The sequence below is a fragment of the Balaenoptera physalus genome (genome assembly GCF_965194825.1).
Source record: "Balaenoptera physalus genome assembly, chromosome: 2".
NCBI lineage: Eukaryota > Metazoa > Chordata > Mammalia > Artiodactyla > Balaenopteridae > Balaenoptera > Balaenoptera physalus.
Window position 1 is genome coordinate 81,160,232 of NC_138883.1, and position 15,992 is coordinate 81,176,223.

The 15,992-nt window shown below is 44.5% G+C and overlaps 1 protein-coding gene and 1 long non-coding RNA gene across 5 annotated transcripts in view; one reads left to right on the plus strand and one right to left on the minus strand.

Moving 5' to 3' along the window:
• MEIS2 (Meis homeobox 2) overlaps positions 1-1,099 on the minus strand; it is a 200,099-nt gene extending 199,000 nt beyond the window's left edge. For 3 of the 4 annotated variants that reach the window (XM_082443208.1, XM_082443211.1, XM_082443212.1), the window contains exon 1: positions 2-1,099. In XM_082443208.1, coding sequence (XP_082299334.1) covers positions 2-13 — 12 coding nt within the window. In that variant the 5' untranslated portion in view covers positions 14-1,099. The remainder of the gene's footprint in view (position 1) is intronic. The other variant, XM_082443210.1, reaches the window with a different exon arrangement.
• Positions 449-9,611, plus strand: LOC309651115. The gene is made up of 3 exons (XR_014257933.1): positions 449-532; positions 3,298-3,364; positions 9,344-9,611. It is a non-coding gene; the product is annotated as an uncharacterized lncRNA (long non-coding RNA).
• The last annotated feature ends 6,381 nt before the right edge of the window (positions 9,612-15,992 follow it).

Sequence of the window (15,992 nt, forward strand, 5' to 3'; positions counted from 1 at the left end):
CCCTTTGCGCCATCAGTCTGCGCTCCAATAAACTCCTGGATGTGTCGTATATTTAATATCCCAGTCCGGATAAGAAAGTGATCTAGGCTGAAGATTCCTTTTTTTTTTTTTTTTTTCCAAACCAAGGAGACTTCTCCCAGTTTTCCAATATGTTATTTTTAGGGGGGGGGGAAAAAAAAGCCCAGGCAAGACAACGAAGAGTTTTTTTTTTTCCTGTGATATTTCTTCTTTTTCTCTTTTTTCCTCTTCTTCCTCCTCCTCCTGATCTTCCTCCTCCTCCTCCACCTCCTCCTCCTCCCCCCTCCCCTCCTCCTCCTCTTCGGTCCTCCTTTCCCCCTCTTTCTCTTCTCTTCCCCTCAGTTGGAAAAAAAAAAAAAAAAGAAAAGAAAAAGAAGAAAAAGAAGAAAAAAAAATTGTCAAGCCCCCGAACTGAAGGTTACGAGCGGCCCGTCAGCAGCCCACATGTAACCGAACTGTCGTGTTTCATGGCTTTTTGCCACTCCAGCTGTCAATCAAAGCCCGGAATGTCAAGGTAGTGAATGAATGATGGTTGATGATGATGAAGAGGAGGAATCTTTCAGACCCGTTTTTTTCTTCCAGTAAAACTCCGCGAGGGGTTTCTGCTTCTTGAATTTTTCCTCCCCCCCTCCTTAGCTTTGCCCCCGCGGTATCTATAATATGATCCTCTCTCTTTAAAGTATCGTTCAAAGAAAGCAGGGGGGGAAAAAAATCAAGAAAAAAAAATGAATAGTTTGCAAAAACTGGACTTCCTCCCCCCCTTTCCTGGTAGGTATTTTGTCTCTCCCTCTCTCTCTCGCTCGCTCGCTCGCTCTCACTCGCGCTCGCTCTCTCGCGCTCGCTCTCTCTCGCTCTCTTTCTCTCTCTGGGAGATGAGTGAGTGTCAGTAGGTGTTGGCAGGTTGGCTGCTGCCTGGCTTATAGAAGAGCCTCAGTTTGGCGGCGCGGGTCGGCGGCGGGAGAACGAAATGACGGAACCCGGAAGTCGTGGTGGCCATAGCCCGTCGTACGGCGGAGACACATCCCGGGAGTGGGGAGCGGGAGCGAGGAGGAGCGCGCCGCGCGGAGCCTCTGATATGCAGCGAGTGCGATCGGACGGCCCCGGTTGGGGGGGCGGGAGAGGCGGGGGGCGGGAGGGGGAGGGGAGGCAGGAGCCCGGCAGACCCGAGCAAATCAGCGAGGCTGCTCCTCCGCGGGGACGGCGCGGGGGAAGGGGGGGGGAGGAGGGAGGAAGAGGAGTGTGTGTGTGTGTGTGTGTGTGTGTGTGTGTGTGTGTGTGTGTGTGTGCACGCGCGCGCGCGCACGTGAGGAAAGAGGGAGGGAAAGAGAGAGAATGAGAATGAAGAGGACAGGGAGAGCGCAGAGAGGAAAACTGCAGAAAACCACAGGGAAAGTACGGTACAGCCTCAGATTTTTAATTTTTTAAAAAAACTTGCTTCCAGTTCATTTCCCCATCACTCCCGTCTCCTGCCTAACGAGGTCGTGTCGGGGACGTTTGGCATGGCGCTCTTGCTTTTGTTCCTTTTAATTCCGCGGGCCCCCTACTCCTCTGCCAGCCGATTATCGCGCCCCGAAGGCTTCCTGCTAACACCCAGAGGCAGCAGGATCTGCAGACCGTACCAACGCCCGGCTAGAGTTTTGTTTTTGTTTTTGTTTTTTTGAGTGGTACTTTCTTCCCTGTGCAGATCCAGGACCCTTGTTGTCAACATTCATTTTTTTCTAGGACAAGAAGAGACCAGCTTAACTCAGAGAGCACTTCCTTCAAGCTTTGCGGACAAGGGCCACCCTGGAGAGTCTTCGGGGCCCGCGGTGGAATCAGGAGGAAGGGGAGGGGGTCGTTTGGGTTTTTGATGTTGTCTGATGTTGCCAAAGGGTGTGTGTGTGTGTGTGTACACGCGCGCGCGACTGGTGTGCGACTCCAAAGTGGATCTCACTTAGAGCTGGGAAGCATGGGAGAGAGAGAGAGAGAGAATGCATAGCGAGAGAGAATGCTTAGCAAGGAGGATTGGCCGGCACTCCCTGCCCAGCTTTGTTGTGGTCGCCGGGGACGCAGAGGCCAGGCAGAGGTATCGCCGGCTAATGGCTGTGTTAGTTACACCGGGCAATTTCGGGGTATCAGGAAGATGGGGCCGACTCCGAATGAACTTTTCCAAAAAGGAAAAGGAGGAGAGTGGAGGGAAAGAAGGTAACTATCCCACATGGTTTGCGTAGAAAGTAGTTCTAGCCGATGTCTCGCCGAATCCCTGGCTGGAGCTGCACCCTGCCTCACCTCCGCGCCGCGGGTATCACGGCGGCCGCGCGTCAATCACTCCGAGCCGCGAGCTGGGGGCGGAGCTACGGTCTCCCCGCGCGCTCAGCTCTGCAGCCCCCGCCGCCCTCTGGCTCCCGGCAGCCCAGCAGCCGGGGCCTGCGCTCCGAGCGCGCCCTCTCCCCAACTCCTGGCTCTCGCCCTGGTTCATGGTCCCCGGCCCAGAGAATTGAAAACAGATTGTTCCTCAACAGCCGCCTCCTTCTCCAACTTTGAACCCATTCTGGAGAGTAGAAAGTAGCGAATCCTCTGCGCGGGGCTTTGACCCGACTTCCCGGGAGATTGGGGCGGGGGGCGCTCAAGGAGAATAAAGTACTCTGTGTGTGTTTGTGAGGGAGAGAGGGAGAGAGAGAGAAGGGAGTTGGGGTGGGGGGGGAGAGAATGAGAATAAGAGGGAGAAGGAGAGAAGGCGGATAGGCTTTTTTTTTTTTTTTTTCCTTCTCCCTTTTCATCTTCTCTGCTTCTCTGTAAGCTTTCGGGCAACTCTCAACTGGGCTTAGATCGTAGCCTGCAGAGACTCCAAGCGGAGTCGGAGAAATTTGGCCCCGTTTTAATAGGGCTGGGGAATGAGCTCCGGAGGTCAATAAAGCCCTCCAAAAATGATGAATGATTGAGCACCTGTGATGATGATAGTGATTACCAGAGCAATTAAACAGTTTGATTAAATGAGCCATCATAACAATGATGTCTGCGGGAAATCGGCCCTTACATATAAAGAAAGATAATGCGGAGGGGCTTGCAGAGGCGAGGGTAGCGCGACGTCAGGGAAAGGGGCCGCGGACCGCGCGGTATTTGCCAGGGTGGCCGGAGCAAGGACTGCCGGGCGCGCGGAGCTTCGGGGAGGAGAGTCTAGCCCAGGTTTTCAGCCACTCTTAAGCCGGGCTTCAAGCCTGCAAGAGCCGACTGGTATGAAACCTGCAGGCTGGGGGGGGAGGGTCCTTCCCCCTCCACCTCCTCATTTTTTTTCCCCAGAAGAACTCCAAGATTAAAAGCATCCTTCTTATTTGTTGCTGAGTTGTTCGTCGACGTATAAGAAAAGGTGAGTAAAACAAGAAGATGCAAAAGAGAAGAAAAAGTTGACCTCCAGCATTTTATTACAAGAGGCAGTTGTTCGAATTCAGTTTAGCCGGGGCGGAAAGATGAGAGAGAAAAAAATCAAAGTGGTCTCGCTGCGGAGCATTTTCGACTTTGCCGAGGTCTTTATATTGGTGGATCCACGGTCCCCGTTCAGCGCCGCTAGCTGAGAAGTTTATACAGTTTTTCAGTTTTTAACTCTTCTAACTGTTCTTATTTTCAGTATTGCATATTTGTTGTCGCCAATAGGGTTATTGTTGTTTTAAATGCCCTGTACAGAAAGCGCCAGTTTTCTTTTTAAAAAGGAACTCAGTTTCCTTGATAAATACTTCTTTTGTAAAAATCAACTTCGAACCGAACCTCTGCATCGCAGAGTTTAAACATTCAAAGTTGCTACCTTCTGCTTCTCTTACCATCACTTTTTTTTCATAATGATATTGTGAAGTGAGGTAGCATTCCTAAAGCCTTTATTTAGAAAAACTACACTAGGATTTTTTTAAAAAAGTTTCTTCCATGGCAGTGCATCCGAGTAAAAACAATTTAGACCGACTGATGATTTCTATATTTTCAAACAGTTGTTAAGCGAATGGGTTGATTACTCCGTGATAATCTTGAGCTTTACAAAAGAAAAAAGTTCGAACTCTATTGTCATGTGTTTTCATCCTTTGGGCGATGCAGAAGGCATTTTAACCCAAACTCCTTTCTTCCTTTCTCTCTCTCTCTTTCTCTCTCTCTAATATTCTGTAACTCCTTTTGCGTTTTATTGAGTACTCTAAAGCAAGTAACTGGGACAATCTGGTTACAGATGGGAGGGAGAGAGAAATAGAACATTTTGAGATACTGTTCAAGAAAAAAACCAACCAATCATTCTTAACTCCAAAGACCTTAGTTAAGAAGTGTGAGTGTGTTAAAAGTGAAGTCCTCCTGGAGGAAAATATGTGTCATTTAAAACTTCACCAGTTGCTTAAGGGGAGAACCCCGAATTTCATGCGACTAAAGAAATTTCACTTACCTAGTTGCACGTAATTTATGAAACCGTTAGTTTAAGATAGCATCGCAGTGCAGTGAATTGCACACAAGATCAAGTTGGAGGTGATTCACGATGTCAGTTCTTGGTCAGTCTGATGAATTTAAAGGACTATTAGTTTTAATCACCAACTTGCTGATGTTTTATTAATAGAGCTGAAACACATTTAAGAACTTCATGGTCTCCCCTAACCCCCAATTTTAAAGTCCCATGGAAGCTATTCAAAAACAGTGGGGTACACAGGCTTTCTGATTTCTAGTCCGATAGTACGTTGTCGCTGATGCTCAATTCTCAGCCTCCGCACTCCCACCGGGGCTGCGAGGCTCAGCTGCTCTCCCACATTTGGGGTAAAGGAAAAGTAGGTGGGGCAGGCCCAGGAGACAGGCGTGAGATGGGGGTCGCAGGAGGCGGCACACACCTCCGTCAACAGTCAGCTCCTTTTGCCCAGGCTGGAAATGGTTTTAACAGGCGGTAAAATTTCATCTTGCGGTGTCAAATTGGGGTCATTTTGGGGTTAGAGTTCTCAGTGTCCGAGAGGAGCTGTCCAGCTGCGTGGGGACTCATTAACTGCAAAAGATCTGTTTCAGTAAAAACAATTCAAAGACAATCAGAAGGCTAAAGACCTTCTACAAATCGCATTTTACAAGTGCCCCAGAACAAATATGGATGCTGAAATCTATTTCTTCAGAATCCCAAATCGGCTACTTAGCTCTGGAGTGGGGGTGAGGGCACTGCATAAAAAAAGAGGTGAAAGGGAGGGGACCTGATTGGGGGGGCGAATGGGAGGGGGAATCGGGCCTTTCAAATTTAAGGGTCTGTTTTTAATCACCTCTTTCTTATTGGAGCATCCCCAAGACTTCTGAGAACTGCTTCTTTTCTATTTTTACTTTTCTCTCTTTTTTTTTGTCTCAACATGGAATGATATTATAGGTAACATTCAACATTTTAAAAGAATAATTGAATGCCTCTATAGTTACTTAATTTAAAGGGCATTGGCTTTATGGAGAGTATTTAATTTGAAATGAGCAGTTATGAACCTAGACTCTATTTTAGGTGAATTTGCCCACCTTCCTTTAGGAGCTTGTGTTTCTTTTCACCTTTTTTTTTTTTTTTCTAGAAAGTAATAGGTCCTCAGCACAGATAACTCCAAATTCCTCAGAACTCTGAGGTCTGAAGTGTTAATCTGTGTATTAAAATTGCTGGGTTTAAATCCTTTTTGTCTTCTTACAACTGTTAGAACAATTGACGCCTTGCTAGAGGAGCAAATAAATCCAACCGTAATCTTATTTGTAACTTTAGTTAATGTTTTGAATTGGAGTATTTTGGATTAAGCAGGTTTTTTTTTTTTTTTTTTTTTTCCCTCTATAAGGTTAATTTTTATTTGTGGAGGTTCTGTTGGCTGGTTTGGAAGAAAGATATTATTACTTTAATTCAAAAAATTCCTTTAGGTAAAAGGAAAGTGCAATTTTAAAATGACAAGCTAGAAGTGAGATGCCTGGGGTTTTAGAATAAAACCAAATCAATATTTTAGAGTAAAATATTATTTGAAAGAAGTTTTCTGTCTTGCATTACTGACTTGAGCAAGTAAAAAGTATCAAAATATTTTATTCTTCCTTTCTCTCTGGACTCCACCTCTGTCACTAGGTCTTTTCTCTCCATCTGCTTCACTGTTATTTGGGTTCTGAATGCAACAGTGAATTTTTGTAGTCTAGCTCTCTTCTCCAAGCCTCCCAGAGTATAAATTGTTATTCAAGGAGTTTGATTGCGGCCCTGCAGAAACAGCCCTGAACCTAGTATCACTGGGACAAAGGCAGAGGGTCTCTCTTTCTGCTCCGACCTGCTGGCTGACAGTTTGAATTTTTAATATATATTTTATTTGGCATTTCCAATAACGTGTTTGCCTCTCCCTCCCCACCCCCTTGCAGCCATCTATTACTTTAAAAACATCTCTTTTCTATAAACCTCAGCTCATGCTTGTGAGTGTTCTTGACCTTCCCAGCGATAAAACCAGAAGCTCTGAAAGTTGCTCTAGGAAGAATTCCACTTGCTTTCTTACCTGTTAACTTTGCTCACTCTCTTCCGAGTTGGGATGAAGGGAGGGAAGGGGACCTCTTTTTGTTTGTTTTTGTTTCCTGGTCCTTTCCCCACTTAGGCTTTCTTCCATATGCCCACCCCCCAATTAATAACAATAAGGCACCCCGCAATTTATGTTCTTACATAAGATGGGGTGGAATGATTTTACTTTCTTTCCTTTTGCTCTTATTTCTTATTTCTCCCAATTTTAGCTGCTTCAATACGTCGCAGTAGGAAAGTATTTCAATAAATAGCCCTCTAGCGCTATCTGGCGGGGCTCCAAGCGCGAGTGCGCTCTCTCTCGCTGTCTCTGGCTCCTTCCCGCTCTCTCTTCCATCCTCCCTTCTTTCCTCACATCTTCCTCTCTCCTTCTCTTGTCTCTTCCGCAATCTTGATCCTATCCCCCCTTTCTCTCTTTCCTCTCTTCCTGCTGCCCTCTTTCTAGCTCCCACCCCCATTTGCCGCGCAGACAGCTGGAAGGACCCGGTCAGAGGCTGACACCCTCGGAACCAGGTGATGCTCCGGCGGGGGAGCTCTCCTAGGACCCCCACCTTCACCCAGCGTGGGTCACACACGTCCTTTGCCTTTGAGTCGCATCTTACTGTAGCTTAACACGTTGCTTAAGTCTCAGCCTCTCAGCCGTCGGTAGTTTGGAGGGGTTTAAACTGCATTTGTGAAGTTTGGAGGAAAGAAATCAGACACTGGAATCCCGTCTAGTGGAGCCCAGCTAAGTTTTAGGTCAGGAAGCCGAGTCTCAGTGCGAGTTTGAGGAAGGGTCGGGGCTTCGCAGGGGTGGGAACAGACCGTCGGGAGAGCGCTGGGCTGGGGGCGCCAGCTGCCCCCCCTCCCGCTGGCCGGATCCCTACAGCACAACGGACTGCTCCAGTTTAATATCCTGGGCCTGTCCAGGATTTTTTTTTTTAAATAAATTAGCTCTATCCTCCCTCTCCCACCACCACTACCACACCAAATTTGGAGAGGAGTGGAAAAGAAAAGTGGGAGTAGGAAAGCTCACTGGAAACCTCACGGGACAAAGAAGAAAAAGACAGCAGAGACTGCGGGAACTCGCTTGGGGATGCAGTACTCCTCAGCATCCTTCCTCCTTTCTCGAAGAGATTTGTCTTCTTATTTGTGGCTTTTTAAAAAAACAGTAGCCGGTAAACCTTCAGCAGTGTGTGGGGAGCCGTCAGAGGATATAGGGACAGAAGGAGAGATTCAACTCCAGCTGGGTGCTTTAGATTAAAATTTTCTCTCTCTCTCTCTCTCATACACACACACACACACACACACACACACACACACACACACACACTCCACACACACTCTGAGCCTTAGAGAAATTTCCAGTCCTCCTTTGAGCAAATCTCTTCCATCTACTCCTTGAAACAGAGGAAAGGGTATGGGCCTGGGGGACAGTTAGACACTCACTCAACTTTATGATTGCATTTTCTAAAATTTAGTTTTGACCTTGCAAAGTGAGGACCATACCTCCAATACAGACCCAGTCAGTGGATACTTGAAGTGAGGGGGCCTCAGCCTGCAGTGTCTGTGATCACACAGACAAAGACCTCTTCCCAACTCGGAAATCCCCCCTCCCCACAATCTCAAAAATAGAATAGAAAGGAGGGTGGAGGATGACACAATCCCAGGTTCTCTTCCTCAAGAATTGCCCCCTCCCACTCCCATACTGAAGGAAGAAAGCGCAGTTCGGTGTAATTAATTGAGGGCTGTTATTAGGTCATCATTAGCCAAGGTGCAAATAATTGCAGCCCATTTTTACTTAAAATTGACCAGCCCCAGAGTGATAGATCGATTTGGAGTATAAAAATGATGTATCAAAACATCAATGTCGATTATTTGAAATATTGTAGTCGAATTTTTTTATTGCTTCATCGGTTAAGTGTCTGAAAGTGCAGTGTTCAAACATATACTTATGTTGTCAATACTGTCAGAACTGTCAGTTTTACTATACTGGATTTGTACTACATTTCGAATTTACTCATTTACATAAAATGCCCACCCTAGGATTCCCCCACCCCTACCCCGTCTCTCTCTCTCCTCCCATCTCTGGAAAAGCCATGTCAGTTTCTTCAAAGGATTCAGCAATCTTTGCCTCAGCCAAAGTGTGCAGTGCCTCTTTTACTCAATTTTCCACATCGGATTACATGTCTTTTTCACCATTTCTAACTTTCAAAGAGAGCCTTCCTCCTTTCTTTCCAACTCTGCCTCCTCCAACCTTTTCTCTGAAATAGTACTGTAGCACTTGGAAAGCTTCAGGTTTAAATAGCCACATCTCAGCTCCAAATAAACCATTTAGGTAGAAAACCAAAAAACCGGACTTCACTGTACCTCCTTGGCTTCACTCTTGTAAACCGGGCTTCGCTGGGCACACGATCTCACACGTGTTAGGGTCCGTTATCAAATTACCTGCAGGATTCAAATCTTACAGGGAAAATGAATTTGGAAATATACATACTTTTTCTTTCTTTTTACTTAAAAGCTGTGATAGGAGAAAAAGAAACAATATATATAAATGATTGGCACGTTTTACCTTTAAAAGCTTTTGAACTCAATTGAAAGACACAAGTTGGAAGCAGAATTGACAGTTTTAATTCTACCCATTTTCACCTGGCACGTCAGATCAGAGGCAATCATTTATTTTATGAGGGGTAGATGGGTAAGTCGGATAGAAAGCTTGAATCCACTTAAGTCTCTATCCTAAAAAAATCACAGAGAAATTATTGAAACGCAAACATTCCACCGCTCCACCCTCTCAGTCTAGACTAATTGAAATTTATAAATTCACATTCTGCCTAATTTTATGCTTTTTATTTTGTTTTCTAGGATTCCCTCCAAGACTGATAGGAAAGACAGGGCCACTTCTGGACTATCTGTGAGGATGTGTTTCTTTCTGTAACACTGAAGCACTTTTTATAAACCTTTTAATGTATTTAAATAAATCTATTTGGACATTAAGAGAAGCCATACATACAAAGATAGTTTGGCTTTATGCCGGCAATCCCAACATTAGAAAAAAAAAAATTCACAATCCAACTGAGAAGCTTTTCCGTGCCCAACCTTGGTCAAAAAAAAAAAAAAAAGAAGAAGGAAAGCAAAAGAAAGTTTCCTGCGTGCATCTGCATGTCTTCGTGTGCACGATTATAAACATCTCCCAGTCCTTGTTTGCCCGTTACCTCCCTCCTGCCATACACTCGAAGGCACAGGCGTCGAGGGATGGCCCCCAGAGATCTATGTTTACTCAGGTTTTCTTAAAAAAATCTCTCCGCCATGTATGACAAGTGTTACTTCAAGAAATTCATCAGCCTTCTATAGATACTTCCAGTTTTACTGTAATGATCTGCAGAAGACAACTGCCATCACTTTCTCACACCCCAAGGTGTTGTAGGAACTCACAGAAAGGGGAGAGTGGCTGAAACGCTTAATTACAGTGGCGGAGGTGGGGCGCGAGGCGGGACCGAGGGGGAGAGTGAGGAAGGTCTTTACCTGGCCAGTATGTAGAAAGCTGCGAATCCTCACGGCGAATATTTGGGAAAGGTAGGGTTGCCTTTTTTTTTTTTTTTTTTTGTAATGCCTTTGGGGAGAAGTGATACACTTGTGTAACAATTAGCTCAGACAATAAAAATAATTGGAAAATCAGTTGGAATTTCTGAGTTTTTAATTACGTTTAATTTCGTGCTAAGCCGTAAAATTACGAATGCCCCTCAACTAAACACTCTCCTCTTGTAAAGCGTTTAACAACAATTATTCCTTAATCAGTCTGAATGTGAGTCACAAATGATGCTTTTCCACATCAAAGGGACGTCCTTCGACGTTACCTTTTAGTCATAAGTAAGAGGATTAATTCCTATAATTAGAGGGATAAATATGTGCATAAATACATCTCTCACTCTCTCCTTTAAAAAAAAAAAGAAAAAAAGAACAACACTTTCACTCTGAGACGTGGCCGGCTCTGGTAGGGTAAGGGTTTTTAATTGTCCGCTTCGGCCCTACACCCCTTTGCTGGCGGGCGAATCGAACCGAGGAGACGCGGGTGCGAAGCACAGACCCCCAGAGGGACACACACGCGCACACACATGTACACAGAAACGCACACACGGGTCTGGCAGGAGGTCCAGTGCTCGGGGTCCCAAGGCCCCCGCCAATTCCAGTGCGACCCTCGCAAGACAATAACCCACCCCCACCCTTGGCCCTGGCCGCGCTGCGAGAGAGTTCTCTTCCTGTGGTCCACTTGGCCTGGAAAGCGGGGTCCCTGCCCTACGCCGAAGCTCCAGGTTGACTCTTGCAGGCTACAAATAAAAATTGAGCATGACCTTTTAAAGCTCCTGTGTGAATATCTCATTTACCTAATGACTTTATGTCACCTAGGAAGAAGGTCAATTTCCTCTTAACCTTTCCCCCGCTGCTGCAGTAAGCATTCTTCCCTAATCAATGGTGGCTGGAATAATCGATTCCCATTTTATGATCGCTGACAAACTCAGTCTCTGCGCGGGGTGTGAGCGCGGCGGGGCTCGCTCAGGCTGGGACAGAGGTCTCTCTGGGTACGCCCAGCTCCGCCCGGCGCCGAGGGAAGCAACTCGCTCTTCCGTCGAGTTCGGAGACCTTGGCAAACTTCCCTCCCCCAACCGCCGGCGTGACTTCTGAGTTGTCACTAATCCGAACCTGATATTCACCAGAGCTCCTTCGGTCACCGACAACGCTCCCCGCTGCTGCTGGGCCTCCCACCCGCCCCTCCTCGGCGTGTTTTCATTTCAAAGTCTGAAGGCAGGGATTGCCCGGACCCAAAGGGGGGAGAGAGAGAGAGAGAGGGGAGAGGGAGAGAGAGAGAGAGAGAGAGAGAGAGAGAGAGGAGAGAGAGAGAGGGGAGAGAGAGAGAGAGAGAGTGTTTTAGTTTCATTTACATTTTAAAAATTATTTTTGCCTTCCTCGGCGTGGATCTCTCAGCTCTTTCACTCTAAGCCCCGCTTACTTTGCATAAACAAAGCAACAACAGAAGCTCAGAGTGGGTGGATTCGTGTGGAAATGAAGTCAACTGGCAGAGTTCTCTCTTTCTCTTTTCCTATCTCCTTTCCTTTTCCCCCTCCCTCTCCCATCTTTCCTTCCTGTCTCGTATCTTCCTCCTTCTCTACCCGCCCCCCCACAATACTCAGTTATCCTAAAAGATAGGTTTATTAGATGCCACTTTACCTCTATTTTTAGTTCCCAAGTCTGGGGAAATTACCAGGAAAATTACTAAGTCAGAGCTAATTTGAAAGTGAATTTGGGATAGGTTCAACATTCTTGATCTTTGCAGGGCCTAAATATGAGCCCCTCTCACCTCACAATCTCTCATAAAGTAGATGTTGGCTTTTACCCACACAAGGCTTGTTTGAAGAGACCTCTCTGTTAACACTGGTTCACCTCTGGTCACTGAAGTTTCTTTCCCCTTATTCTGCCCTCACCCCCTTTTCACTTACTACCAAGCCATGATGAAGCTGCTGCTGACTATCAAGTAATCAAAAAGCCTGCTTAGCTAGTGTTCAATGACAGGCAAGAAAATCACTTTTCTTGGAAAAGATGTCCTATACCCAGATACTTTTCAGATTTCTTATGATTAAGCAGCTAGTTAAAACTGATCCCCAAACTGAACCTTTCCTCCTGAGAGTGTTCTCTCAAGTCACATTGATGGTCTTTGAAGAGGTAATTAAAATGCCCCTTTTTAAAAAAATTCATGCACCTCATTACTCATGGGCAGACATTCTGTTACAATTGAGAAGTCTGTCAAACAATCAAAACAAAAATGTAGATATTCTACCTTAGAAGGTACAATAAGTGATAAATTGCTTACTCTGGTGTAAAAAACAAACAAACACAAACAAAAAAGGTATTTGAGTTCAAGGTGAGGCATATCTGGGTCAAAACACTCAGGGTCAAAACACTGTTCACCCACAACAGCCGCCTCAGGTCCTGTTAGGAACACAGATGGCAGACAAGGCCACCTCTCCAGCCTGCCAGAAACTCGAGCTTCATTTCATTCTTGCCTTGGGTCTGAAGGCTCTAGCGTTGTTACCTCTGAGAGGCAGTGAGAACAGCACAGGTGCAGGACCTGACCTGGGATGGGGCCAGGCCAAGCCCCCAGTATTGCTACTTCCCTTCTTCCTTCATACCAGGAAGTACATTTGCAGCTCTAGTTGAATTAGATTCTGGATTTAAGTGGCCGTTGAGGGCTGGTCCAGCCATGAGTCACAGTTTATAACTGCCTGGCTTTTAGAAGATTTGTTTCATGTTCCCAACAACTGACTTACACACTTTGCGACTACAACTTGTTCAGTCCAGGAAGCACTTGTGCCGGAAGAGTTCCCCATTGCTAGGAGACCTGAGTGGGACTTTTATCTCAATTTGACAGAGGAGCAGACAGATTGGGGATGGGCCCCTTGACCTCAGATAATTACTACAGTCTTCCCTCTTAAGCAAATTTAATTCTCACACAAGGAGTAATTAACAACCTCTGACTACTCACTCACTCTATGAGAATTTCCTTTCCTTTTCTTATCTAAAGGGCCCTCACAGGGATGTTGAATAATATGTTTAATATTAGTTTTTAGTTTCACTTCAATTAAACATCTTGCATTTTGCTCACTTTGTCCACAGTCAATGGAACACATTTAGCATAGTCTTGGGCTGTGTTCTCATTCTAGCAGGTGAACCAGGAAATCCAATCATCAGTTTACTTCTCTCTCCACTCCCCATACTGCACACTAGATTGCTCATTGGACAAAGAAAATTCTTTAATTGTGCTTAATTTAGATAGCATGTCAGAAGAGATTTTTTTAATAACAAAAATGTTATTCTCTCCCTTTTACTTTCTAACAACTTTGTCTTTACCAGTGTCTCATTCAGGGGTATAGGTCAAAATTACATGTCAGGATATAAACTGTAAGTATAGGAACAGGAAGAAGGACCACACAGACTACTAGCTTTTCAAAGGTGACTGAGGTTTCTGCAAGGCTCATGTCCTAAATGGAAAGACATCTCTTTCAAACATCTCTAAGGGAGAGGGTTGAATTAGATCACTTCTGAGGCTGTTTCTAATCCTGGAAGGACAAAAAGGAACTCCCTAGCTGAGGAGCAGTCAGGAGCCTAGGCTCCGGAGTCTCACAGGAAGGAGCTGAATCTTGGTTCTGTCCTGAGCTAGTTGTGTAATCTCAAGAAACTTAACCTCTTTGAACCTCAGTAGTCTCGTGCATAAAATCTGGATAACTATACTTGATATTACTGGCCCCCCACCCCCAGATCCACTCTTTACTTTCTTTCTCCATCAGGCTCTGTGATCCCGGAGGCTCATATGGATGGTTTCAGAATGCCACCTTGGCCTTTGCTTCCTGTTGGGTTTGTTCCGAGTGGCTAGAGTGAGGTCTGAGTCCTGATTTCCAGGGTCCCTGGGGGCTGGTTGCATCCCAGCCATGGCTCAGGCAGCCCTCTTCACAGAGCTCTCTCTCTGGGTTCAGGTAACCACTTCCCTCCCCATTACCAGCCTTGGGGCACTGCACCATCCCTTGTGGTTTCCTAACACCCCACTCACACCTTTTTAATATAGTTCCTTTATGAAGCATTCCTCAAATTACCCAATTTGATATGCACTATCTGTTTCCTGCTGGACCCCTGACTGATATATCTAATAAACTTGTTTGGAGGATTAAAATTAAATGAGATAATGTATGTAAAGCACAAAGCACACCTCCTCGCATATCGTAAAAGCCTGATAAATAGAACTTTTTGTTATTTTTTTTACAATTATTATCTGCTGCATCCCCCTCATTTTATGTATGAGGAAATGGAGGCCCCAAGCGGTGAAGGTACTAATTCAAAGTCTATTTAACTCAAGATAGTAACAACCCTGGCACCAAGTCCCTGGACTAGAAACTCTCGGTTCACTGCTCTTTCTACAGCAGCTTGTTGAGCAAAACAGATGGGGGAGGAGGGAGATCCTTTTGTCACAGTTGTTGAAAAAGGGGTTAGGCTAGTTAGAGGCAGAGGTGCCCGAGATAATAAGCATCTTTCCATGTAGCACTGGATTTGTCTCTGCTAAATTATTGCTGAAATAAAGCATGATGTTGTGATTTGGAATCCAGTGATTTCACTAAGAATAGAATGGGTATGTTACAGAAGGAGCAATGTATGCTTGACAGGGTAAAAACAAAATTATGAACACGTAATTGGAAGTTGTACCAGGAGGCATCCTAATGTTTCTAAGACATATAGGGTATACCAGAATTAATTTTTAAATAAAGGATGATTTTTGGATTAGCAGTGCAGATGAAGTATGAATTTTATAATTCTTTAGAATACACAACTGCACTCATGTATAATACAATCAGGACACCACATTCTATAACTTGATAATACTAACAAGGCGATGGGCATCATTCAATTACTAATTCCTATTTTCATTCAATCATCCAATTTATTGTGTCCGTAATATTCTCTCAAAATCTCTTACAGGTGTTAACATAAAGATTAATTAAATATTAATTAATATATATAATATATTAATTAAATATATTCTCTGCTTCAGTGGGTTCACATAGTGAAATAGAAGTAGGTGTATCAACAAATTTTGGTATGAACAAAGGTAGTAATATGCCTAGGCTACTATGGGAGCCTTGAAGAGGTTGTGTGGAATAGAGAGCACTGAGAGAAGTGGCTTTCCTGGGTCGATAGTGAATCTTAGCAAAGAGAAGTTTGTCTCAGTGCAATTACATTCTAGCCTTCCAGATCCTTCAAAATTATAGATGATATCATTTTATTAATATTTAGCTCTTACTAATATAAATATTAGTAACGATACCAAAAAAACCCCACATATAACATTGTATCACATTTTACTATGGCAGGTTGGCTGAGTATATGAGAAACTTAGAAAAATTTAAATAATATTTGTCTTGGTGACTAGAGTGTATGACAGGAAAAGAGAGATACATTTAAAAGATGATATTTTACACAGACTCCTTGAAAAATGTTACCTTCAAAGAAGATTGCTTTAATGTACTTTACCAATTAGGCCTTATTTATATAATGAGTTAGCTCAGGTTTATCTGAGATATAAACACATACTTTGAAAAATGAGTTGGAACCTATGCATGGAGAAGAAACATAGGGCCATTTCTTCCAGAACCTAGGATATATTCATATACAATTGGACACACTAATAAATATAACACAACCTAAAACAGGTTGTTTCTACATATTCATCACAAAACTGGTCATTACATCTCAATTTTAAAGGATAAACATGATGCCTAAGTATAATTTACCATGGTAAAGCTGCTGAATATTTGTGTCTTTCTTTGGAAGTCCAAACTAAAAACTTATATACCTCTGGCTCGTTCTCATTCAGGTTGCTTTTGTCTACTGACCCTGATCATTCTCACTTGGTTCACTGATTTTTTGTCCACCCTACATCACAATCCATTCCTGTGCACATTAATTATGTGTG